This window comes from Podarcis cretensis, assembly GCF_951804945.1.
Source record: "Podarcis cretensis genome assembly, chromosome: 3".
In the NCBI taxonomy this organism is placed as follows: domain Eukaryota; kingdom Metazoa; phylum Chordata; class Lepidosauria; order Squamata; family Lacertidae; genus Podarcis; species Podarcis cretensis.
The window spans coordinates 92,682,647-92,710,513 of record NC_137172.1 but is presented as its reverse complement, the minus strand read 5'-3'; the positions used below and the strand labels follow the sequence as shown (position 1 = coordinate 92,710,513).

The window sequence follows — 27,867 nt, the reverse complement described above, 5'->3', positions numbered from 1 at the left end:
GACTTCTTGCTCGAATCATGAGCATTTTTTTTTGCTTTGTTTTGACCTGCACACTTGGTAGAGAACCATTCTGGAAGAGTCCTGCTCAGGGAGAGCTATAAAATCTACCAGTGGGAAACAAACACCCCAAAATGGAGATCTATACCTGCCTTTTGGTTTTTTGTTGCTTTGCAGACATGCTTTGCATGGACAGATTATATGCCTCCAAGAATAATATTCTGCTGAAAGACCATTCGACGGAAAACAGAGCCAAAAGGGCGCCATCGAGGGGAAATTACTGTAGGCTACGAGGCTGCTGTCCAGGCAGAGATGATGGCTGCACCTTTCTGTACTATGCCAGGAATGCCACATGCTACTGTGATGCTTTCTGTTCCTCAGGCCCTCCTGGCTCTGTAGACTGCTGCCCTGATTTCTGGACTGTTTGCCGGAGCCACCCTATTACAGCTTCATCAGTGCTAGCGGGTGAGTGTTGAATATATATCCAGCTGCATTTGGCGTAAAACCTATGTGGCCCCCTGAATGTATACTGGCCAAATGCTACAACATTATTTATTTTTTTAGAAACTGCTATTGGCAAGTTAGGAGGTGTGTCCTCTACTTGGAGATGACAGAGATGGAATCTGGGACCTTCTGCATCAAAAGCAGACGCTCTATGACTGAGCTAAGAACTTTCCCCACAGATAGAATCTGTGAACTTGCAAAATTAAGCAATATATTTGGTAGCATTGCTCATTTTAAACACATTTTAATAGAAATCAAAATGTATTGCAAATGACGTTTCTCAAATTTCATCGGAAGTTATTAACAAAACATGCTCTTAGATTTCACACACTGCGCTGTGACAGATACCGTAAAGTAATTTAGCACACAAAATTATGTTATGCTTTTACCACCTGTAATCGTAGAGGCTAACATAAGCTCTACTCAGATTAGACCAGTTGAAATCAATGGACTTCAGTTAGTCATAGATTTGAAGATGAATTCAAATAATGTTTGGAAAGTCGATACCTGTTTCAGAAAAAAATATTTAAAGGCATCCTCTGAGATCTAATAAGGAAAACCTCCGTGGCAAATCTGGATTCCCCCTCTCATCTCTGAAGATGAGTCAGGGCTCTAGATCTATAGACAGGAATGTACAGCAAAGCAGCAACAAACAAGTGGCTTTGCTCCTATTTAGATGGAATCTGATCCTCCTTTTTTTTTCATTTGTCTTTTCGGTTCTGGACCTGGTGTTTTTGCTTCTAGATTCTAAAACCCTTGTGTAATTCATGGGAACAACAATGTAGGAAGCTGTCAGTCAGGCCATTGGTCCATCAAGTTAAGTACTGCACACACTGCATACTGCATACACTGACGTGGGTGGAGCTGTGGGCTAAACCACTGAGCCTCTTGGGCTTGCTGATCAGAAGGTTGGGGGTTCGAATCCTCACAACCAGTGAGCTCACATTGCCCTGTCCCAGCTCCTGCCAACCTAGAAGTTCGAAAGCACACCAGTGCAAGTAGGTAAATAGGTACCGCTGTGGCGGGAAGGTAAACAGTGTTTCCATGCACTCTGGCTTCCGTCATGGTGTTCCATTGCCCCAGAAGGGGTTTAGTCATGGGTCACAAGACCCAGAAGCTGTCTGTGGACAAACACCGGCTCCCTCAGCCTGAAAGCAAGATGAGCGCCGCAACCCCATAGTCACCTTTGACTGGACTTAACCATCCAGGGGTCCGTTACCTTTACCTTTTTTTTACAATGACTAGCAGAATCACTCCAAGGATTTCAGATATCTGGAGATGCTTGGAATTGAACCTGTGACCTTCTGCATGCAAAGCCGATGTTCTACCACTGAGCTAAGGCCCAAAATCACTGGTAGACTTTAAGAGAGCTATACCAATTTTACACCAGCTGCTTCTCCTCTCCTACTCCAAACCAAACCAGACTCAAATAATATTAAGGACTATAGTAGCAAGAGTATCACCAGAACATGGATTACACATGGGACCAAAGGTCTACAAATTTCTGATATTGCATGTGTTCTTCATGGAATCCATTGCCAACTAGGTTGGGAGAGGGGGAACTGATGTCCCTCTTGGTATTGCTGGACTACAACTCCCATTATCCCTGACAATTGACCACGCTGGCTGAGGCTGATGGACGTTGGAGTCCAACAACATCACTAGCCCTGAATTAAGCAAGGCTATCCACGGAAATAATGCAAGCACTAACCTGGCTCTAGTTCCAGCAGAAAAGCATGAAAAGGAAATGCTGAAAGGGACAGGGCTCCGTTCTCACCCTCCAATTTCCACACACCTCTGAAAGAAAAGAGAATCTCTGCTGAGTACCAATAGCAAGTTGGCTCCTTTCAGTTAAATTGCCGGCAAACAATTCTTCCAGCTGATAGCCTGGCGTGGAGCTGTATTTGCCAAGGAAACCCCATGGAGGAGAATATCTATTCTCTGCTAATGATGGCAGAGGCTCCCTCATTTGAGGCAGCGCAGATCAGAAGGACTTTCTGTGAAGCGGCTGTGAAGAGTGGAATTCAGTGAGGCTTGTTCCTCCAGGAAGCTGGAGGAAGAGAAAGACAGTTGGCATCTTCCCATCTCAGGCAGCATTCTCTTTGCCGCAGTGAGCTGTGCACATCAGCCCATTAAAGCCTGTTACAGATACAAACATCTATCATCTACCTCCCTCCCTACCTACCTACCTATCATCATCATCTATCTATCCCTATCATCTATCTATCATCTATCTATCATCTATCTATCATCTATCTATCATCTATCTATCACCTATCTATCATCTATCTATATCTATCTATCTATCTATCATCTATCTATCTATCTCTATCATCTATCATCTATTTCTGCCTCTATGAACTGAAAAATAATACTAAATCTATCTCCTACTTAGAAAAGAGAGGGGTGATTGTCTCCTGATCACAAAAAAGGTCTGTATAATTTTTTCTCCTGGTGGGTTGGAGGCACCTTATTAACTATTAGTGGCCTCGATTCATAAATATTACTGTATCTAAAGCTGCAAGTCTCTGCAGTTCTATTCATTCAGTGTCTATCGGTTGTATATGGTACTTTAGAGAATACAAGAGGACAGGTCCCTGCCCTGATGAGCTTACAATCTAAAATGAAAACTTGGGGGAACAACGGAAGAGTGGTAGAAACATGTTTTGGGGTAAACATGGGAGTTGGGGTAAACATGGTTACATGTGAGAAGGGCTGTAGCTCAGTGGCTTAGCTGATGCACCAAGCTGAACTATAAAAAGACCAGGGAGGAGCAAAATGGCCATGATCCTCTCCTCAGGAACCTGTGTATTTGTGTGTTAATGCCAAGCCAAGCCCTGGTTTGGCTTAGCGTTACTTCCAAAAGTGGCCACGGAGTTAGAGAAGATGACTCTGAAATATCAGAGATATGCCACTGGGAATAAGCCCTATCAAGCAGAGTTGCTCCTGAGTAAACATGCACAGGGTTGGCCTACACAATAAACAGAGGATGTTAGTTGTGACTAGCGTAAGTCTGTTGCTCTCAACAGGACTGTATCACACAATTATCTTTAGTAGGGTTTTGGCTAATATTCGTGACTTCTTTTTCTTTCTTTTTTGGAAACATTCCAGATCCATTAGTTTTTCAACTATACTGTGTTCAGAATTAGCTGACAGGAAAATGCATGTTTCATTCCATGTTTATATGAATCTAATGATGCTTGTGTACTCTGCTTAAAGTGAGTACACAGCATAAATTTTTTCAGATGGGGAAACAAAGGAATGATCATTAAACCTTCTTAGGAATGTGAATAATTATGCTGGAAGCAGAGGGATATGTAAACAGCATTACAAGAATATATAATGAAATCTTTTCTCAATTTGTACGGGCATGATTCACTTATTCATCAAGTTCACTGATGCAGAAAATTAAAATGTCTACTTGGCAGAAACTGGGCGGTGGGACAGAATGCTATCCTCTGTCTTTAGGCCAATTTTGTACAATCAATTACCTCGCTGGCATTTGGCTAATTATGGCCTCCTTTCTCTATGTACTGCATTGGCAGGATGCTTCAAAGGTGGTCGGTACTATGAAGAAGGAGCAACGATTCAAGACAACTGCAATTCCTGGTAATTGAGAGAAACAAATGGAACGTCTTCACTCTTGAGATCAGCCTTAAGAAACCAGCTCAAATCTTGTCTATCTCACAAACTCACAAGCTGGTTTTAGGCAACCCATTCATCTCCCACCTGCAATATAGACAGAATGTGTAGCAAGGATTCCAACAAGATAATGGATGTGAAACATTTCATGCATTTTAAGTCACTGTATAGATACTGAGTCCTGCCAACCTAGCAGTTCGAAAGCACGTCAAAGTGCAAGTAGATAAATAGGTAGCGCTCCGGCGGGAAGATAAATGGCGTTTCTGTGTGCTGCTCTGGTTCGCCAGTAGCAGCTTAGTCATGGTGGCCACATGACCAGCTGTATGCTGGCTCCCTCGGCCAATAAAGCGAGATGAGTGCCGCAACCCCAGAGGTGGCCACGACTGGACCTAATGGTCAGGGGTCCCTTTACCTTTACCTATAGATACTGAGACTATTTGAAAAGGATTTGGTCAGTATTGTACCAATGTTGTTTGGCTGATAGGTGATTCACCAAATTTATTAATTAGAGACTGTGAAGTAAGAGATCACAGACTCCAGTTGCCCTTTCAAATTCAGCTAAGGAATTTAGATGGTGTGGGGGTTTCTTTTGAAAGTGAAAAGAATACTGGAATCTCTGTCAGAAAAGCTGCTGGTGCATTAAAATCCATAATTAAAAGCTTGCTTAGTTATTAGTCATTGACCTTATACAGATCAATGTGATTGAAGAGGAGTAAAAAAGAAAGAGAACTGAAATATTGTCTCTTCCCTGCCCTTTAAATGTAATTCTTGATTACATCTTAAGTTAGGGCAACTAACAGGGTGAGCCTATCTATGTTCAGTGGGGCTTATTACCAGGCGAGTGGGTTTAGGATCGCAGCCTGAGGCAGCAGGAGCATATTTAAACTAAAATCCCACAGCATTTGCCAAGCAATACAGGAGAGAGAGAGAGCATCTACACCTTATTTTGAATGCATTAACAAGCCCATTAACCTCTCTTTCAAATGGATATTAATTGGGCAATTTTCAATGCAGGGCTGCATGCATTACAGAGAGAGCAAAGCACTAACATGACTAATTTTTTGATCAGATAAAATGGTGTGTTGTATCTGAGGACCCAGCTGCTGGTCTTGGCCAGATTCCATTCCCAAATCCATCCTAACAATTCAGCAGCAGCATTTGGACTGTGAATGGTCTGGAAAGCAGAATGTACAACCCTAGAATGAATTCCATTTCTATCTGGGGAACAGGTCTGCAGGCATGTGACAGTTTATGATTCTTCACTTTAAGGACATTGTCACAAAGGTGAAAAAGGTAAAGCCCCCTGGACAGTTAGGTCCAGTCAAATTTGACTATGGGGTGTGGCGCTCAACTCTACTTTCAGGATACCATGACAGAAACCAGAGCTCACAGAAACGCTGTTTATCTTCCTGCCACAGTGGTACCCATTTATCTACTCCTGCTGGTATGCTTTCAAACTGTTAGATTGGTAGGAGCTGAGACAAAGCTACAGGAACCCACCCCTTCATGCAGATTTGAACTGCTGACCTTACAATCAGCAAGCTCAAGAGGCTCGGTGGGTTCACACCACAGTGCCACACATATCCCTAATTCTAACAGGTTTCCCTCAACATAGTGCTTTTCATTAGGAAGCTCTTATGAAAGTGGTGTGGAAGATTTTTCTGAGATAGGGCAGGCATCTGTTCCAAAGAACAGCTATATTCTGGGGGGCAACTGTAAATCATAAACTAGATTTAGAAGAACCCATTCTTTTGTGGGGCCCAGTGGCGTAGCGTCGGGGGTGCAGGGGGGCCGGCCGCACCGGGCGCAACATCTGGGGGTTAGGGTTAGGGGTAGGGTTAGGGGGCGCAAATCCACGGGTTAGGGGGCGCAAATTACTTGCCTTGCCCCGGGTGCTGACAACCCACGCTACGCCACTGGTGGGGCCCATAAGAGTTACTGAATACCCACTAATCTTGATTATTGATTTAAAAAAAACCTGTCACCAAGCAGATAAAACAAAGAAGGAATATACGACAGAAGCCCAAATGTTCTTCACCAGATACACACACAGAGAGGGAGAGATGAAAAGAGGATTATAAGATCATTGTTTCAGGACCACGTACTATGTGTTTGTAATTATTCTCCACAAACTTTTCCTATGTACGTCTTACTCTCTCCTTTTATTCCTTTCAGCAAATGCATGAGCAGCAAGTGGAACTGCCTAGAAGAAACGTGCCTTGTGCAGCCCAGCTTAATTAAGCAAATCAACGATGGTAACTATGGGTGAGAAAAGTCCTGTTCTGCAGCACTAAGTTGGAAATAGCTCCCATTTTATTCACAGAGAAAAGGATCACTTGAGCCTTACGCAATTGCCTTGATATCTTTTTTTTTCAAGCACCATGCCCACAGATGTGTGTGTATGCATTTATTATTACACCTCTTCTGTGAGCACAGTGCAAGATATGTGATTTTCTTCTTTCCTCTAAACAGCATAGAGAAGCAACCTCTCTCTGAAGCTCCGAACATTATTCCCCCGATGATTTACATACTGAGAGTAATGGCTTCACACACACAAATTGAATGCTGAGTGCCCCCATGAAGTTAGTTTCCATTTTCAAGAAGGAGCGCATTGATTTTTATAACTTTATGATTTGATGACTCTTTATATTGAACATATAGGTCACTTATTCCACTAGGGATTTCTGCTCTGTGCAGCACGACTTGATGACTCTGTGTCACCAAGATTTTTTCATCTTAACTGAGCCCACGGGAGACAAAATGCAGAAACAGTATTACTTTCTGCTGCGATTCCCATATCTTGCTGCCTGGGCCTGGCAGGTCTATACATCACAAGCAGCAGATATGTCACAATTAAAAGGTGACTAAATTGAAACCCGGGTTTCACTTTGTAATAACTCCCTCTGCTCCAAAAATGTATGTTTGTATCCATGATTTTACACACACACACTATAGGAGGATAGCCATGCATAAAGTAGACATTTGTTAATGTAATAACATTTGTTAATGTAAAATAACTCTGTGTTTGTTAGTGGGGTATTTTAAGTAATGTTCTTGAGCAGTTGCCGGGTGAAACCCTCAGTAAATCAGATCCTATTTCATAAGATAGGAGGACCCCTGGATGGTTAAGTCCAGTCATAGGCGACTATGGGGTGTGGTGCTCATCTTACTTCAGGTTGAGGGAGATAGCGTTTGTCCACATAAAGCTTTCCAGGTCATGTGGTCAGCATGACTAAACCACTTCTGGTACAATGGACCACCGTGATGAATGCCAGAGCGCACGAAAACACTGTTTAGCTTCCTGCTGCAGCGGTACCTATTTATCTACTTGCACTGGTGTGCTTTCAAACTGCTAGGTTGGCAGGAGCTGGGACAGAGCAATGGGAGCTCACCACCGTTACACTGACTCGAACTGCTGACCTTCCGAACTGCTGACCCAAGGGGGTTGGTGCTTTAGACCACAGTGCCACCCGCTCCCAGTAGATAAGACAAAGAAGGGATGTGTGTGTCTCACACTATGTATGTGTAAGTACTGTTGCAGCAAAAGACGACCCCTTGCATTTCAACTGTAGGTGAGATTACCATGATCGCTGTCCCACCACCATTTTTGTGTCAGCAAAGTTTCATGTGATAAACATGAGCTTGGAAATCTAAATCATCATGGTTCCTGGAAATGGGTTTGCTGTGGGTGATACCTAGTGTTAGCTGTAGAGTAGACCCATTGAAACCCATTGATTTCAATAGGTCTACTGTGAATATGACTAGCCTTGGACATCACCACATATGGATCAGGCATTTCAACACTACAGGGGGAAAATACCTATGGTGGATGCAAGGGGAACATTTCAAACAAACAAACAAACAAATGTGAAAGAAACCTTCAAGATAAAATCTGAGTGATAAATCTTGAGAACGGATGCACAGAAATAAATCTTGTGGTTGTGCATATCTATAGCAAAGCTCAATCTTCTGTGATTAACGCACTGCAATTTTGCACATAGTACTAGCTGATAAGCAATATGACTAAGCTATAGCATGATAGTGCACTGAATGGCGTGAATTTGTGTGAATGATGAAACTCAGAATGCCATCTTTATGTTGAAAGGAGGGAAATGGCCCAGAATTATCAAAGTATTATCTTAAAAGGAATGGGCAATGTATTCCTTTTTATTGTACGAATGCAGACCCTGAATGGCAAGTTTAAATGCTACCATTTCCCACATCAGTGGAAGATCGTTTTCTATGAAGGGAAATCTTATGAAGGCTTCATTCAAAAAATGGCAACATCTATGATGTACTGCCCATAGAGCTAAACATGCATGACTAACACACTATTTTTTTATTTTTTTATCACCGAGGCAGATGGAAAGCTACGAACTACAGCCAGTTCTGGGGAATGAGTTTGAAAGAAGGTTTCTATTATCGTCTTGGCACGTTTCCCCCATCTGCTGCCCTGCTGGACACAAGACAAGTCACGGTAGGTTTTCATTTTCTCTCCTCTCTTCAAACAGCAAACTTCAATGGAGCCTTTCTCCACAGTCATCCTCAAGCTACGCTTCATCCTGGGCATGACACTGAAATAATGTGTCAAGCAGAGGCAATTGGCTAACCAGGTGAAAACCATGATTCTCTTATATGTGAAAATGAAATCTTCCTCTGAGGGAAAGCTGCTCACTCAGATTAGCACAAAGAATCACAGAATCATAAAACTGTAGAATTGGAAGGAACCCTGACGATCATCTAGTCCAACCTCCTGCAGTGCAGGAATCTCAACTGAAGCATCCATGACAGATGGCCATCCAACCTCTGCTTAAAAACCTCCAGGGAAGGAGAGTCCACCACCTGTCTGTTCTATTGTCGAACAACTCTTGCCATCAGAAAGTTTTTCCTGATGTTTAGTCAGAATCTCCTTTCTTGTAACCTGAATCCATTCATTCAGATCATACCCTGCAGTGCAGAAGAAAACAAGCTTGCTCCATCTTCCATGTGACCGCCCTTTAGATATCTGAAGATGGCTATCAAATCTCCTCTTTTCTAGGCTAAGCATACCAAACTCCCTCAACCATTCCTCATAAGGCTTGGTTTCCAGACCCTTGATCATTTCAGTTGCCCTCCTTTGCACAGCTTGTCAGTGTCCTTAAATTGTGGCACCCAGAACTGGACACAATATTCCAGGTGTGGTATGTCCAAGGCAGAAAAGGGTGGTCATATGACTTCCCTTGATCTGACACTGGACTTCTGTTGATGCAGCCTAGAATAGCATTAGCCTGAAATAACATGTAACAATTAGAAAACATATAACACTTGGGAAAAGTGGTCCTTAGAAATTTACCCATGGGGTCAAATGGGGAAAGGCTGTGGCTCAGTGGCAAAGCATCTCCTTTGCATGCAGAAGGTCCCCATGTACAATCCCCAGCATCTCTAGCTTGGCCTGGGAGATCCTGCCATCTGAAACCCTAGAGAGTCACTATTGGTCATAATATGTATGTTTGAATACAGTCAAATGCCTTGGGTTTCTTGTAGGAAAACCTGATCACAGAAACAGATTTCCCCGAATTTTTTGTGGCCTCGTATGAATGGCCTGGGTGGATTCATGACCCACTGGATCAGAGAAACTGTGCAGCATCATGGGCCTTTTCAACTGCAAGTAATGTGTCCCCCCCTTTTTCTTGCACCCTAAATGTATGAGAGAGGCTGTCCATACTTGCAATAGAATATTTCAGTTAGAAGTTCACTGCTTGCTAGAGGAGGTATGTGCATCTCTTTACTTTTCCAAAAGTTTCAAAAGGGTTTACTATTTTATCTGTTTAGGGTAGTCTTTTTTTCCCTTGGGGATTCTCCTATAATTTAATGTCTCCCCTCTAATGCCCCTTAAATGGGGAGGTGGATCGTAAGCTAGAATAAAAGACAGACCCAGTCTGGTCTTTGGGGTGCAGAGTAACATGCAAATGCAATCTTCCCTAACCACATCAATAGAGTAAACAGCATGTCTATAATATGCAGCCAGGCATCCTCCTTAGATGGGAACTCTCTGTGTACACAGGTGCCCATGCAAGAGATCAGCATAAGACAGAGGTCAGTCAACCCTTTAGAGGTCTGTGGACTCATCTGCAACATCTGTTGTGGGCACCACACAGATGCCACAACCAAACACACACTGAAACATATTCTGTTTGAGAAAGTATGATACTTCTTTCAAGCCTAATTTCAATGGGCAGCAGGGAACCCTGTGGGTGCCAGGGAAAGGCTCTGTGGATACATGTGACTCTTGCTGAAAGAGAATGGACTACTCTTCTGATCTACAGGAAGTTGCTGATTTTTGCAAACCAATGGACTAATGCCTGGTTGATTTGGATAACATAGCAATATAGAAATCGGTGGGGGTGGGAAGATAGAATTTGATGAAAAGATGCTCAGAGGTCTCTTTCCCTCATCAGCACCATAAAGCGGAAGAGCAGCTTGGCCCTAGCCATTGGCTGGAGACCAACCATGCACTGGAGTTGTCTGCTTTTCCTTCCCATCTACTTCTCTAGGAAAAACCTATCTGTAGCCGTGATTAGTTGCCCTCTGGCAGCAGAAAGGAGTGGCAGGATGTTCTGGGTGGAATCCAGTGTTGCCATTCCACTTGCTTCATGGCTTTTGAACCAGCAGATGGCTCTGGCAATATGAGAGGAGGAGAGAGGAGGGCTGACCATTTCATCTTCCCTCTAGTGCCTCCTGTATCTCTCTCTCTCTCTCTCTCTCTCTCTCTCTCTCTCTCTCTCACACACACACACACACACACACACAAATTGTCCTAGACCCTCCACAGCACCATGGAAGTTGGCTTGGGGGCCTCCAGGACGAGGGGCGGAATTGGAAGCAATCCCATCTCCTCCTCTTCCATTAGTGGAGGAATCTGCTGCATCAAAGGTTGTTATGGGAGTGGAATAGCAGCACTAGAGTCTGCTTTTTTTGCTCCAGTCACCATCCAAAGCAACCTGGGCACTAACCTAGAGAAGGGCTTCTCCCACAAAGTCACCAATGGAAGCTCTGGCAGTGGTGGGACACAGAGAAGGAGAAAGGTCATAGCTCAGTGGTAGAGCATGTGCTTTGCATACAGAAGGTCCCAGGTTCAATCCCTGGCATCTCCAGGTAGGACTGGGAATGCCTCCTAACTGAAACCCTGAAATGTGGCTGCAGGTTAATGTGGGGAATCCTGAGCTAGACGGACCAATTGTCCGACTAGATATGGAGCAGCTTCCTGTGTTCCTAAGGGTCACTCTCAGAAGTGGATGCACACGTTTGTGTGGGAAGAAATCCCAGGTCCTAAGCCATACAGGGACTTCTCAGGTATGCTTTAGGTAGGATATACCCTGTAGGCAAGCAAATTGGGGCATCTTGAGTTTCTCAACTTCCCTTCCAGCTGGCCAAAGGGATTGATCGCATTTGAAGATGCAACCTATCAAAGTCCATCTCCAATTGTGTGGGAATTTGAAACCTTAAAGTTGAGGGCATTCCCTCATAGCAATTCGCTAGAATTAAAGGAAACTCTGTGGTTCCATATATATTCTGTGACACAGATTTATTATGTCTGGCACGGAGAAAATTCTAACCGTCCAAACAATATAGATTACTTAGTAATCCAACTGTTTCCCATAAAACAGGTGTTGCGGCAGACAGAATAGCAATTGGGTCCAAAGGCCGTTTCACAGACAACCTTTCCCCTCAAAATTTGATCTCTTGTGACACCAGAAACCAGCTTGGATGCAGAGGAGGAAGCATAAATGGGGCTTGGTCTTACCTCAAAAAATATGGGTAAATAAATCATTTACTTACTGTGCTTTTAGAGTTTAAAACAATCAACAACAATAATGTTTTAAGAAAAGCAACTTATATATGTGAACATCCTGAAGCAAAACAAAAACAAAGTCACCAAGCTGACATATTTTAAATTTATGCAAAGCATAAATGCAAACCTGATAAGATTTCCCAATAACTTTCTCAGTATCAATAAGAAGTGCCATATGAATTGCAGATCTATTGTCCAGAGAGTGCAATGTTAATGTATTCACATACTTAAGCCATGCCATTCATATGCAAGGAACTGTACACAGGAGATGTGAGTGCAAAAATGACTTCCCTCACTTACTCACGGATGGCCTTAAGACCCAGCTACATTAGTAAAGAAACAGAGATCTGAATGTGCTATAAACATGCAACACCAGATGGCGCCAGAGAGCAGGAAATTTTAAAACGTGATTTTCCATAGAGATTTCCCCCCTTTTGTTAAAACAAACTAATTTCTGACTTATTTATGTAATTCTTTTTCTGTGTTTAGATCCACCCACAGTTTCTTGGACCAGTTACAGTGCGCCATCTGTAACATTTAAAAAGTAGCAACCTCTTTAGATTGTTACAAAGATGAACACTATAATACTGACGTCACCCTGAGCCTTAGAAATAGGACTGGTGCAAATATAATAGGGTTGATTCCTGGGACGCGTTATGGTCATCAAACTCTCTAATAACTGTCATAAGCAAATTTCAAAACTAATTTTGAATCAAATTTGACATTTGACCAACAATTCCTTGATTGTCAGGGTCTGTTTATTTGAATGTGGTAGCTAAATTCAGAGGGGAAGCTGTAGTGGCCTGTTGCAACAAAAACAACTTCTGGTTAGGCAAGTAGTGCGCTGCAGCCAGCAGTGGCAGCAAGTGATGTATTCCCTGGAGGCTGGATCTGCTGCCTCTGTAGATCCTGCTGCCCAAAGTGTTTGCCTCACCTTGCCTCATGGGTGGGGCAGTCCTGATTGTACTGTAAGTTGCTGAAACAACAGTGAGGTCTGTAGCACCTTAAAGGCAAGCAAATATATTATAACATACATTTTCATTTACTTGAGTTTACCTCAACTCTATGATTCTGTGATTCATTGGATATGTCAGCTACAGCGGTCCAACACTGAGGGCCTTTTGGCAGTTCCCTCATGGTGAGAACGGAAGCTACAGGCAGCCAGGCAGAAGGCCTTTTCAGTAGTCACACCTGCCTTGTGGAATGCCTTCCTGACAGATGTCAAAGAGTTAAACACAGCAACTCTCTCTCTCTCTCTCTCTCTCTCTCTATATATATATATATATACACACACACACATCTGAAGACAGCCCTATTTCAGGAAGCTTTTGTATTATTGTTGTTGTTCAAGGCTTTACTAACATCAACTTCTTCAACAACAGTTCCAAAATGTTCAAAATGATACATCCAAATAATTCCATAAGATATATGCCTGTCCAAGACATAGGCTCATCTACTTAGAAATAAAATGACTTATAATCACAGCTGACAAGCATAGCTCTCTCTCTCTCTCTCTCTCTCTCTCTCTCTCTCTCTCTCTCTCTCTCTCTTTATTAGATGATGATTTTATTTTGACAAAGTAAGGATCATAAATAAATAAGAACAAAAATGTGCACTCCACCATCCTTTTCATTTTAACAGTACAAATTCTACAAACACCTTCCATATTTCCACAAAATCATTTCTCCTGCATCTTCCCCATTGGGAAGCTTTTAATGTTTGTTGTTTTGTTTTTCCTGTGTTTTTGTTGGAAGCCACCCAGAGTGGCTGGGACAACCCAGTCAGATGAGCGTGTTGTTGTTGTTTTGTTGTTGTTGTTGCTGCTGCTGCTGTTAAACAATGTATACCCTAGTCCACAAAAGCTTTGTCAGAATAAATTTGTTAGTTATTTAGATGCCACTGGATTCTTTGTTTTCTTAGCAACTTAAAACACAATCCTATATACCTTGCCCCCATTCAGAAGTAAGCCCTGTGAGGTTCAGTGAAACTTAATGCCCAGATTAAGTGCACCCTACATTTACTTAATTGGGAGAAAGCCCAGTTGACCTCAGCAAGATTTACTTCTGTGTAGACATGTATTGTTTCATAAATGGCTCATTGCTGATTCATACATCAAAACCAGAATGTCACACGAAAGTGACTTTTACCTGTAGCATATTCTTTTTGGAATGAAGGGTGTGATGGTTCCCTCAGGGCCTACCGTGGAGACTTCTTTACATTAGGTACATCTGTCACCTCTCAGCCTACTCTGCCCAGGCATGCTCCCTTCACGTTTGAGGTTATGCATCTCCACTCTGGAGGCAGCAGCACAGTGCAGTAATGAACTTCTCATGCTCCTAAGACACACCCTAGTCTCTTAAAGGGAAGAGCCATAGCTCCATGGCAGAGCATCTCATTTGTACACAGAAGCTCCAGGTACAATCCCTGGTATCTCCAGGCAGGAGTAGGAGAGACCCTCATCTGAAACCCTGTAGGGCTGCTGTCAGTCGTTGTAGATGATGCTGATCAGGATTTGAAATCCTTAAAGATGGCTAAGTAATGGCTCAAATAACATTCATTCTATGCCTTCCTTGTTCCCTAATGAGCACGAAATGACAGCCAAAAGGGTGTTGCCAGTTTTCTTAAATAAATGATTTGCGTAAGCACAAGTTCTTTGATCACTCACAGCTCAATATGAGTGGATCGTAGTCACCGAAAGTCATTCTCCTTGAGAAAATGAGAGTATGAAAGCTCAGTCTGCAGTGGATGTTTCTGAACATACAAATCATCCCTTGCCATTATAGCACTTGAGGAGGGAAGAAGCTGGCATGGCCTCTCTTAAAGACAGCTCATCTGCCCAGCAGATCCTATCTTTAGGCCCTCATAGCTCTGGCAACTCTACTTCTCTTATTTTCTCGCTTCCACCCTACTATAATAATGCTGCTAGAATCAGAGACTGTACTCCATACACAGGTATAGCAGGGCAAGACACCAACTAGTAGAGGGTGGAATGGGTGTAGAAGCCTGCATCCAGCAGCCCCCAAACAGATGTGTAGAATCATGTGTCTTGTACCACAAGTCTGTGCAAGTGATTCTGTGTCTGAGCAATTTAAGGGACATGTGCTGACCATTCGGTTACTCCCAGATTTCTACAGATTTCGGCACATGCTCTTCTACGCTGCAGTTTTTCCTCCAAATCAACATGGTGCCCTCCAGATCTTACTGGACACCAGCTCCCAGCAGCCCCAGACAACAAGGCCAGCATGATGGAAGCTGGCAACACTCCCGGCAACACTGGGAGGGCACCAGGTTGACTATCCCTGATCTAAGGAACTTTAAAGCGAGTGCCATGTTCCATTTGTAATTAAAAGCACCTTCTAGATTTCCCCTCTCTAGCTTCAGTACCAGATCTCTTCCTTCTGCCATTCCTTCCTGCCACCAGTCCTTCAGAGTAGAAAATAATTCTACCTACTAAGTTAAGTAATCCCCCTATAATCCTCCTTTAGAAAATTGTCAGAATGCTTAAAAGAATATTTAGAAGGAAAGTGCATTTTAAAAGAAGAAGCACGTTAGGCTTTTATCTCGGGGGGGGGGGAATGTTGTCGCTTTTGTAGGATTTAAATGTAAAGTAATCCTGTGTTGGTAACAAAGCCTCATCAGTACTAGTAATTATGCATGTTGTGGCGATGTGACAGATCTCAGAGATGAAAATTAGGACTCCCTTTCACTGGAGAAACCTAAAATTTTACCTGCTTGTTCACTGCGGTTTAAACGTCCTATTTGCTTAAATGTGACTGCTGCAAGACTCATTTGTCAGTATTGCACTAACTGTAGTTATTCTATGCCAGTGGGATGCTAACTTTCTAAATTGATTTGACAAGGCTCTTAAGAAAATGTAATAGGCTCTCACACAAATTTAAACATCTCTAGGCAGCTCCCTATATCAATATTTAATTATCTGTGGTGGGTATCCTATACCAATAAACCTGGAAGGGAATAAGCCTCATTGACTTCAATGGGACGTGCTTCTGAATAGATATGTATAAGATTATGCTGTAAATCTGCCATCCTGCAGGTACAGATTTGGCTGCAGAGCTTACAGGCTTAAGAAGTCAGAGTGGTGTCCCATCTGACACCTTAGGACATTACCATAGCTAGTGGACCACTGTTGAGCTGAGCATTTTGAAAGGCCCATCCTACTAAATGGAAGGCATCTCTCCATGGTTTAGATTTAAGGCACCCAACAGCTCATTATTCTCCTGTTTCAGTAGCAGGGATGTGGATGGGGACCTGGACAAGAACTGCCTGTTGAGATACCCTATTGAGAGAGATGAAGGGCCTCCAATTAGAACAGGGATGGCTAACCTGGGGCCCTAGAGATGTTGATGGACTACAGCTCCCATCAACACTTACCATTGACTATGCTGGCTGGAGCTGATGGGAATTGGAGAGTAACACCTTGAGGGCCACAGGTTCTCCACCCGATTTAAAAGGTAAAGGTACCCCTGCCCGTACGGGCCAGTCTTGACAGACTCTGGGGTTGTGCGCCCATCTCACTTAAGAGGCCAGGGGCCAGCGCTGTCCGGAGACACTTCCGGGTCACGTGGCCAGCGTGACATCGCTGCTCTGGCCAGAGCCAGAGCCAGAGCCGCACACGGAAACGCCGTTTACCTTCCCGCTGGTAAGCGGTCCCTATTTATCTACTTGCACCCGGAGGTGCTTTCGAACTGCTAGGTTGGCAGGCGCTGGGACCGAGCAGCGGGAGCGCACCCCACCGCAGGGATTCGAACCGCCGACCTTTCGATCGGCAAGCCCTAGGCGCTGAGGCTTTAACCCACAGCGCCACCTGCGTCCCATCCACCCGATTTAGAAGGCAGTAAACCTGCTGAGACGCAGGTGGCGCTGTGGGTTAAAGCCTCAGCGCCTAGGGCTTGCCGATCGAAAGGTCGGCGGTTCGAATCCCTGCGGCGGGGTGCGCTCCCGCTGCTCGGTCCCAGCGCCTGCCAACCTAGCAGTTCGAAAGCACCTCCGGGTGCAAGTAGATAAATAGGGACCGCTTACCAGCGGGAAGGTAAACGGTGTTTCCGTGTGCGGCTCTGGCTCTGGCTCTGGCTCTGGCCAGAGCAGCGATGTCACGCTGGCCACATGACCCGGAAGTGTCTCCGGACAGCGCTGGCCCCTGGCCTCTTAAGTGAGATGGGCGCACAACCCCAGAGTCTGTCAAGACTGGCCCGTACGGGCAGGGGTACCTTTACCTTTACCTTTAAACCTGCTGAGATGCAGACTGCTTAACACTGCTTAACACAACATGGATGCACCTACAATGGCTTCTTATGAGAGCATTTTCCACGCCCTGCACCATTCATTCAGCATGTAAGGTGGACTCTAAGATACCTGTTGATCCCATAGATCTCTGCTGAATTTTGGTCACAGCCCATGTGGTGTAGCGGGGAGAGTTAATAAACTAGGACCTGGGAGAAGAAGAGTACAATGCCACGTTCTCAAGGAAGCTCAATGGATGACTTTGTGCTAGTCATTGTCTCTTAGCCTAACCTACCACACAGGGTTATTGTGAGGATAAAATGCATAGGGGGAAGGGGCAGAGAACCATGTGTGCCACCCCGAGCTCTTTTGAGGAACGGTATAAACAAGTACAATTTTAATGAGTGGATAAGCCACAACATGGAGCTCTTTTTCTCCACCCCTTCTATGCTACCTTGTCTAGCATTATTTTCAATGACTTCCAGTCATTGAGAACTTCTGCACAGAATGAGCAGTTCAAGCATACTGCTTTTCTAACTGAACAGTTGTGCTGACTAATACTTTAAAGTCTTTTAGAAGCACACTGGAAGCCTTAGAAGATATCTCAAATCCTGGAAAAGAAGAATCAGCAATTGACCTTTCTTAATGTCTATTCTGGGCCTTTGTTGGCAAGGTGATGTCTCTGCTTTTTTTTGTTGCAGCGTAGTATTTTGCTATTAGAGGTTTTGGAGCACTGCATGATTGTTGTGCTGATGATGCTCAGCTCTTTCCCTGAAATACCTAAATCAGGTGCGGCTATGAAAGTATCGTGCAAGACCAGTGTCTAGATCGGTGAGGGTCATCAGACTGAGCTCGACTCATGAGGCTCCAGGTTGTATACAAAGTTAGAGCTACTCAGAGTATAATGGGCATGGTTAACTTCAGTCCATTAATTTCAGTGGGTCTTCTCTGAATAGGACCCAGCTGAATGCAATCTTTTCAGCCTGATTCTAGTCTTTTTTGAATTCAATAACTTGCCTTCCAGTCCCAGCTGCATTTCTAAATCGAATTAACTAGATGAAAGCCATAATACAGAAAATGATTTGACATATTATTTGACAATCTTCTTTTGCCCTGAAAGGATCAAATGTCCTTACCGTGCCTTATTATTTGATTTAATGTATTATGCAGGTATTCTTCAGCAACTCTAAAATAATAGATGAGCCTCCCTCCTGCTGTTTTGCACCGGGCATCTTCTACCCTGCCTTTGGCACTTTAATCTTTTCTGCCGCCTTTTGCTCTCCCCACCCCACACTCATTCACCATTTATCGTCAATAACACGCCAAGGAATTAACACACAAATGCCTTGCACAGAAATAAAATGATGTGCAGTCTGTCCATGTGTCAAATGAAAAAGAAAGATCCATCTGTAGCAAAGGGTTATACAGAATAAACCTGAATTGCCAGGAGGCTGCTTGGCCTAAAAAAACCCCCCTGTAAACCAAGATAGGGAAGATCAAAGAGGTGTATGTCCAGTAATAGATGCCCACAGGCTCCAACTGAATCTTTAAACTCACCACCACCACCACCTCCTCAACCAGCATTACAGCACGCCTGCCATTACCAGTGGCAATGGGAGTCTCATGAGTTCATCTCATTGTTCTTAGTAGCATCCACTGGTGTCATTTGCTGCAAGTAGGCTGTTCATATTATAAGCAGCCTGTTTGTGAGGATTGTTGCAGGCCACTCTGGCAGGGATGGGAGACCAGTTGGACTACAAGTCAGTGGTGTAGTGCGGGGGACACAGGGGTGGTTGCTCCAGGTGCAAAATTGTTAGGGATACAACATTTCAGCACCTGGTGCTACCTCAGTACAGTTGTGTGCTGGCAACCAATGCTACACTACTGCTACAAGTCCCATTAGATCCCTGACTAATTCCCATGCTGGCTGGGGCTAAGGAGAGTTGGAGTCCAACACCATCTGGATTCATCCGTACCTAATTGGAAGTGTGCATGGGCTTCCCTTTTCATGCCTGATGTGTTCCTGTGCGTGAGCAGGAAGGAAGTGAAGGAAATAACTTTCCTGTAAAATTCCAAATCAATCAGACTTTATTCAGTAAAAGTCTATCTTGACCTTGAATGTGTATAATTTGTTGTTCATTATTGCTAGAGGCAGCCTATATCTCTTTTCTACAGCGAATTTGAAAACCAATGAAACAAATTATTCTTTACTGTTCTTTTCACATGGCAGAAATTAATTGACACAGAAAAGAATTAAATACAAAACCATGTTTTCTACAAGCATTTAACACATAAATTACCTTAAGCATTACTTCAGCAGAAGTTATATATATATATAGTTTTATATATATAGTTCAGCAGAAGATATATATATATATATATATATATATATATATATATATATATATATCACAAATTGTGCCATAAAATGGACTTCTAAGTGATTAAGGGGCAACAGAGCATGCTCATAAAATGTTTAATATAATGTGGGAATTCAGAGCAAAATGTCAACAGGATGCTAAGCGGTCCTTCCTGGATGACTCACGGAGGGAAACAAAACAGGCTGATGAGTATATATGGAATTGTAAAATCAAGATGGTGAAATATAGCATCCCTCAGAAGGTCATGCAGAAGGGGATGTGGACCTCAGTCTGAAAAGGCTCACCAACCCTGTCTTAAAAGCATCGGATTGACCAAGGTGGGAACAATCCTAACCCTACTTACCTGGATTTCTTTCTATCATGTATCTATCTATCTATCTATCTATCTATCTATCTATCTACAGCCACTCAGTAATAAATTCTGAGTAGACATTGCTGTGACTGCAGCTGTAGATGGCTTTGTGATGAGTCATTATCATAGAATCATAGAACTGTAGAGTTGGAAGGGACCACAAGGACCATATAGACCAGTTCACTGCAATGCAGGAATCTTTTGCCTAATGTGGGTCTCAAACCCACAACCCTGAGATGAAGAGTCTCATGCTCTACTGACTGAGCTATCAGCAGTTCATCACCATTACTTCATTACTGCTTCATATCTACTTCGTTAACTCTGTCTTTATTGTGCCACAAGGCTCTTTGTTGGTTTTGCTGCAATGGGGCTTCCCCTCTGGAAAGGCAACACACAGGGAATATTTGTAAATGGTTGATGGCTGAGATATGTGCATCTATCGTTGGCTTGATATATGTTTTTAAAAACATATGTTTCTGTATTGGCAGATGACAAAATAGAATAGAATAGAATTTATTATTTATACCCCGCCCATCTGGCTGGGTTCCCCAGTCACTCTGGGCGGCTTCCAACAAAGTATTAAAATACAGTAGTCTGTTAAACATTAAAAGCTTCCTTAAAGAGGGCTGCCTTCAAATGTCTTCTAAAAGTCTGGTAGTTGTTTTTCTCTTTGACATCTGGAGGAGGAGGAGGAGTTTGGATTTGATATCCTGCTTTATCACTACCCGAAGGAGTCTCAAAGTGGCTAACATTCCCTTTTGCCTTCCTCCCCCACAACAAACACTCTGTGAGGTGAGTGGGGCTGAGAGACTTCAGAGAAGTGTGACTGGCCCAAGGTCACCCAGCAGCTGCATGTGGAGGAGCGGGGAAGCGAACCCAGTTCACCAGATTACGAGTACACCGCTCTTAACTACTACACCACACTGGTGGGAGGGTGTTCCACAGGGCAGGTGCCACTACCGAGAAGGCCCTCTGCCTGGTTCCCTGTAACTTGGCTTCTCGCAGTGAGGGAACTGCCAGAAGGCCCTCAGCGCTGGACCTCAGTGTCCAGGCAGAATGATGGAGGTGGAGACGCTCCTTCAGGAAGACCTGTGCAAAATAAGCCAATTGCAGTGGAATGGAAAATGGTGGATAAAAGTTCAAGTGGACTAAGGTGCAGTCACATGATGGCACATTCACACATCCTTAGACCCTTTAGATGTTGCCCTTCAACTCTCCTTTGCCATACCCAATATGACCAACAGTCAGGGATGATGTTAGTTTTAGCACAAAAACATCTGAAGGGTCATACATTCTCCATCATTACTTCAAAGCAATTGCTTCCAAACTATGGGCAGGATTCAACTAACGACTCCCATCAACCCAAACCCTGTGCAAGGATTTCTACTTGTGCAACAGAGGATTTCCCCCTCTCCCCATGAACTCCCAAAATTTGGCTCTGGTAGGTTCAAGAGGAATTAAAAATGAAAACACATAATTGAAAAATAATAATAATAAATAACATGTCGTCTGATCCCAATAGGCTGGTGTCTCATGCTTGCTACCCATTATTCTGGAATCAATCTGACCCGGCTGCTTGTGGGGTTTCAAGTGTGACTGATGCTGCTGGGAAAAGGCAGGCTATGCGACCATGTCCAAATGCCTTAGAACCATCCAACCGCATTTATCAGTGCGGTTCTCCCTACAGAATCTCCTCACAGGTAAGTGCAGACAACAGGGACTCAGATGCAAATAAAACGTTTTAAGTGTATTTTAAGTGCAATATACAATGTGACACTAGATGGTGATGGTGAGCCATGGAAAATTCAATGTATTTTTTAAAACGCTTTTTTTAAATAAAAGTGTTTTCAAAGTGGTTTTTATATGTGTCTAGATTCCACCTAGGTGTCTGGTACCTTTCTTGAACTATGGAATGAACCATAAAGTTAAAAACAGATATATGATAATAAAATGCATTACTGCATTACAGGACTGCTATAATATATGTGAAAGTTTTTTCAAAACTTTACAGCACTGGATAGAAGTTTGTTATTATATCATCACTGTGAAAGTAAACTTTGTGTCCCCTGAGAGGAAGCATTCAGGTAAATTTCCTTTAAAACAAGACAATAAACAAAACCCAATGAAATTCTAGAGATAAAATCTTTAGTTTGAAACAACAGTTGAGGCACTTACAAATTTACTAATGCACCAATAAGCATGGAAATTGAAAAAGCATTAAGTGACAGCTAGTCATTCACATTAGCCTGTGCAGCCGGAAGATCAGACCATTTATCACAATAGTTAAATTCAGCGCGTTGTAAAAGCTTTATATCCAACTCATTCTGAAATGTTAAATGTGGGGAAATATATGCAAAAATAGTATATGTCTCTTCCCTCCACTTTTAGGAGACGGACATAATGAAAGAAATTAAGGAGAACGGGCCAGTGCAAGGTAAAGAAAACAAATGCTCTTGATTGCAAAACCAAAACCAAATTATTGCATCCTGCCCACACATAAAAGCAAGCACTGTGTAAGGTCCTTTGTGCCAACACCACACATCACACCAAGCATCAAACAGATGTCTGTATCACTGATAGGGCTGCTTACCTCTGTTTAGAGGGAGGGCTGTGATAACATCCCCACCAGTACTATAATGGCAATGTCTTCCCTGCACATGTTGTCTTCCTTCCCCTGGTCCTTAGGAACATAGGAAGGTGTCTCAGACAGTCAGGTCGTTGGTCCGTCGAACTCATTGTCTACACTGATTGGCAGCTGTCAACCAGGATTTCAGAAAATGCATCTTTCTTGACCCTATCTGGAGAGGCTAGGAATGGAGAAATGAAAGAAGCTGCAGGAAACACCAGGAATGGGAAGACAGAACTGCTTTGCTTCCACTTACACCAATGTTTTACACTTACCTTATTTGCTTATGTTTCATACTTCAGACGTAAGCAGAGTTTCTTGTTAATCTATGACCTGTCAGCGATGAGCCATAGGTAAAACTGGAAGAATAAGGAAAATTAATATTGACTTTGCTTGTTGGTTCCTTTTTTAAATCCAGCTGTCATGCACGTGTATCATGATTTCTTCCTTTACAAGAGCGGGATCTATAAGCACATTCAGAGGACAGGTGGGCAGCTGCAACATGAGAATCACAGGAGAACCCATTCTGTCAAGATTGTTGGGTAAGTGATGTCTGAAAGCATGGATCCCTGCTGAAGCTCTGCCGGAAGAGTGTCCTGTTGCATGGGACCATGGACACTAAATGGCACTTATAGTTGAAGTCATTTCGGCTTCTGAAGCACAGGGGTGGGGAATATAATATACACACCTTGTTTTGCTTCCCCTTCCACTTCAGAGCTATAGCCCATAAAGTGGACACAGTGGCTGGGCACAGACCTAGGCCACATCCACACCAAATATTTAAAGCACTCTTATACTACTTATTTTTAAAATATTTTAAAAATTAGTTTTTACTCTTACGCTACTTTAATAGCTATGACTTTCCCCCCAAAATCATGGGAATTGTAGTTTTTAAGGGTGCTAGGTATTGTAGCTCTGTGGGGGGTTTCCTAGCCACTCTCAGCATCCTTAACATGCTACGGTTCCTAGCAATCTTTGGGGGAAGCCACAACTGTTAAAGTGGTATAAGAGAGCTTTAAATGTATGGTGCGGTTATGATTCTTCAACATCTCCTCCTTTCCATTGTTTTGCACAACAACTTCTATTGCCCTGGTTGATGCTTTCTCTTAGGACTTGAGAGTCTTCCGATGAATAAATTAAATGTATAAAACTCTACTTTAAAAGTAATTGCTTCTCGCCATTATTGATATGCGGTAGAAGTGGAGGTTTACGGATCACTGAGTGGATCGTTAATGCTACAAGCCTGCAGTTAAAATACATTTCCAGCTCCCTTAAGTTTCTTCACACTTGCACTTTAATAAGTGATGCTTCATGATCTTATGTATGAGTGGGTATCAGCTTCCCAAGAAATTGTCTTCTCTGTCTTTTTTTAGCTGCCAGAAGGCAAGAGAGGCTTTGTGCTGCTACAGCAGCTAAAACAGCATCTTCTGTGAGGGGAAGCACTTCACAGCCGTGCCTTGCCTCCCTGGTTGTTGTTGTTGTTGTTTAGTAGTTTAGTTGTGTCCAAGTCTTCATGACCCCATGGTTCAGAGCATGCCTGTGGTGATCACACAAGGCCCCTGGACGTTTGACGGTCTATTGACCCTGTGCCACCACTGTGATTGCTTTCTTCGCTGCCACCACCCTGCTGCTCACGGGGACACACGGAGTCCAGACAGTTGTTAACATGAACAAATAATCAAGTTTATTTTTAAATGCAGGAACAAGCATATGGTTTCAGCTTATTTTTCTCTTGTCAGTTTCTTAATCTTAGTTCCTAACAACTCCACACTGATTATTCCAACTATCTATCTGACTCAACCTAACAATTCCTCTCACTCTCTCACAATACAACTCGACCAACCCACTGCCTATTCCTCCCTCTTACTTTTCCAACTCCCAAACCTCAATTCTCAACTCCCAAACCTCAACTGACTCTCAAACAGCTCCCACTCTAACTTTTACTCCCCCCTTGCATTCTCACTGGCCAATCACATTACACCCATTTTAACCCTTTCCTTATGACCCATCCTAGGAGGCAAACGCCACATTGCCAGGCACTCCTGTCTTCCACTGCCTCCCGCAGTTTGGTCAAACCCATGCTGCTAGCTTCGAGAACACCGTCCAACCATCTCGTCCTCTGTCGTCCCCTTCTCCTTGTGCCTCCCTGGTAGCTTTTATGAATTCCCACAACTTTCTTGTCACTATTTCTCTGGTGCCAACTTGTTCCAGCACTTGGGGGAGTTATCCTGACACATCTTGGGATAAGATTGGAGGCCAGGCCACTCCAGTCAACCTCCATCCTTTCTGAAGCCCAAGGTGGCTTGTGATGGAGTTGCATAGATGCTGCTTGGATGTGGCTGTGAGGTTGCTAGTGTTTTACATAACTGAGCAAGCATCTAAGTCTGGTCCTTAGTGAAACTAGATTTTCTAAAGGGGTCATCACAAACTGGCTACTATATGGACACTGTAGTCAGGAAAATCAGGAAACCGAGCTTTGCTGAAAGTATGGAGTCTATTGAACTGGAACCCTTCATGCAACCAATTTCAAGAGGGATTCATCTGGTCAATGACAGCAGAAGGTACCATGGTATCTGCATAGCTGGTTATTTAATCCTTTGTTCCCCTAGCAGTCGCTCCTTTATAGTTAGAGGCTGGTGATAATCCATTCTGTAGTCTAATGAGGCTGGTGATAATCCATTCTGTAGTCTAATCAGTATCTGTAAAGGTCTGTAGTCCCAATTCTGCTAATTTTATCATGAGCCAAGGAATGGGTAGCTGAAATAGATATGCAGAGGGCAGAAACTCAGGGGAAAGGTCTTCACATTTACTTACTCTCGTTCTGTTTAACTTTGGTTCAGTGAGCTGGCAACTTCCCCACAGAAGAAAGCCCATTAAAGAAAATAAAAAGCTATTTAACTGACAAGAAGTCTAAGCTCTAACATTGCCTGCAATTTCCATGTTGACACTGAAAATACATGTCTCATCAGCATAGCAATGAGCAATATACTTTCAGATTCACTCTTCTGTTATGATTTATATTGATTGCTCACCATTTAAAAACAAAACAAAACATATCAAAGGGTGTATACAGATACACACAGCAGTAAGGTGCCTTCTCTGCCTTGTGGAGACACATTTTCTGGGCAGAGTTCACTCATTGTAGTCTTCATATTGTTGGCTTTGGTGTTTTTAAAGTGTCTTTTGCTATAATTTTGCAATGCATTCTGAAGTACTTGTGGAAACTGAGAGTGCCTTCTCTTGGGTTGGCAGTCTTCTGGACACCTTTTCTTTAAAAGGAGAGTCAGTGGGTGTTGAAAGGGGAGGGAGCAAAGAAACTAATGTGTGCTAGACACACCTTCTGTGTGTACAGATGACAGTGTTTCAACAGCTTCTCATGCTGCCTGCATAGTGTGCAGGTGTAGACAGTTGCAAAATGATGTCTGCAAAAGTGCTTTTAGAAAACACCAAACTGCAGTGCTTCAAAGCTTGTACGCAAAGGTGTACACAGTCAAAAGCTCCTCCTTCCTTTGATGTTTATTTCATCACCCCCACCCTGATGTACGGGGGAGGTGGAGGAAAAAAATATAGCATGTCTGATGAATGCCATCTCTTTGGATAGGTGGGGTGCACTGCCAGGTGCAGATGGACAAAAGCAGAAATTCTGGGTAAGTGTACTTGGGCAGTAAGATAGAGCAAAGACAGAGGACCCCAACCAGAAAAGTTGCTTGTGCTTAAGTCCCACTGAAAATGAATGGGTCAACTTGCAAATTAACTAACCATCCCTTTCAGTGGAACTTACTCGAGCATGACTATCTTTCTCTAGATTGGGGTCATAGCCTTCTTTGCTCATGTAAATTATCTAAATTTGTCTTTCCCTCCTCCCATTTTACTGTTTCACATTCATTGGTTGCATCAAGTCCATGTGATCTTCCATGACTACCAAAACTGGAGGCTCACATTGTGGTTGGGTTGCCAATAATGCCAGTTGTTTCTAGCAAAATGTCATTGTTTTCCTTCTGCTTTCTCACCTTATATTAGTATAGCAATGTTTGGTGGCAGAATGAGTGAAAGTTCTGCTGACTATTTCCAGTGACTATCGATGACTGCTAGTCATGAGGCCTAAGTTCTTCCTCTACAGCTGGAGGCACAAATGCTTCTGAATACCAATTGCTGTAAACCACAAGAAGGGAGAGAATTCTTGTGCTCTAATCTCACAGGCATCTGGTGGACCACTGTGAGAACAGGATGCTGGACTAGATGGGCCACTGGCCTGATTCCAGTTTGAGATATGGCAAACTAAGAGATCAGCTGCTTTAACCTTCTCATACTACAAATATGCATGCCAACCATACATATTGCCATGACCTTTAAGATCTAAAAGATCGGTGTTTTTTAATAATATCATTTCCCATAGCCAGCATAAACAGGATGCCTCATAATACCTTTCTCAGAATGCAACAGGATAGATGCAGGATAGATATGGCTAACATTGTAAGTGAACTGCTTCCCAAACCTTAGACTACCACATGTCAAAGAGAGTTCAGTGGGGGGGGGGGTGTTGGAGGCTAGCCAGGAAAGACTACAAGTTGGATTGGATGGAGAGAAGCTGCTTAAGCCCTCCCTCCAGCCATTCCCTAGCTCAAATAACCCTTGACAGCTCCATTGGACAGTGGACAAGACACCACCCAGAGCAGGGAGTATTAGGTTACAAGAAGGAGATACAGAACAACTTCAGCTCATGTCTTTTATAGCATTTAGTCTAATCTTGTAATGTCTGGGTGCTGTCAGTGTATTGCTAATGGGCTAGATATACTACAAGTTTCACTCTATATAAAGTAGTTCTTTATAAGATATGGGGGCAAGTGGCAGACCTTTTGGAAGAGGGCAGTACTATTATTGCCACTGGCGATACGACTCCTTTTCTCCTTTCACTACATCCCTGCTTCACTACGATCTGGGCATTCACAGTAATAAAAAGTTATTTCTTTCCCCTCCTGTAGATTGCTGCAAATTCTTGGGGGAGCTCCTGGGGAGAAAATGGCTATTTCAGGATTTTACGTGGAGAAAACGAATGTGATATTGAAAAGCTCATTATAGCTACTAAGTGTCACCTTTAGTTGATTTTCATTTATATCATTATTACACTCCAAAAGCTTTTTATATACCCAGAATGTACCATCTATAATGTCTTTGTGCATCCTTATGTTTTCTTTGAGTGTCTGTTTTACCTTCACTTAAACGTACTGCATTTCTGTGTGAATTAAAACATGGCTGTACATCCAGCACGATCAAATTCTGTTACTTGCTTTGC

The 27,867-nt window shown here is 43.1% G+C and overlaps 1 protein-coding gene across 2 annotated transcripts; it reads left to right on the top strand.

Annotated features, from left to right (window-relative positions):
- The first annotated feature begins 6 nt into the window (after nucleotides 1–6).
- On the top strand, nucleotides 7–27,867 carry TINAG (tubulointerstitial nephritis antigen). 2 transcript variants are annotated; one of them, XM_079970521.1, is made up of 11 exons: nucleotides 7–462; nucleotides 4,047–4,110; nucleotides 6,319–6,398; nucleotides 8,502–8,620; nucleotides 9,667–9,790; nucleotides 11,790–11,940; nucleotides 21,471–21,648; nucleotides 22,337–22,382; nucleotides 22,993–23,116; nucleotides 26,176–26,221; nucleotides 27,557–27,867. In XM_079970521.1, exons 1-11 carry the CDS (start codon nucleotides 132–134, stop codon nucleotides 27,671–27,673), a joined length of 1,380 nt encoding a protein of 459 aa, XP_079826647.1. In that variant the 5' UTR covers nucleotides 7–131; the 3' UTR covers nucleotides 27,674–27,867. The 2 variants fall into 2 exon arrangements, with proteins under 2 accessions (XP_079826647.1, XP_079826648.1); XM_079970522.1 differs by having other exon boundaries at nucleotides 175–462; nucleotides 6,319–6,408; nucleotides 8,506–8,620; nucleotides 27,557–27,866.

Coding starts and splice junctions, on each gene's coding strand:
- TINAG (XM_079970521.1), top strand. CDS start 132: ATGGAGATCTATACCTGCCTTTTGGTTTTTTGTTGCTTTGCAGACATG. Junction 463..4,046: donor AGCTTCATCAGTGCTAGCGG/GTGAGTGTTGAA, acceptor CTGCATTGGCAG/GATGCTTCAAAGGTGGTCGG. Junction 23,117..26,175: donor CATTCTGTCAAGATTGTTGG/GTAAGTGATGTC, acceptor CTCTTTGGATAG/GTGGGGTGCACTGCCAGGTG.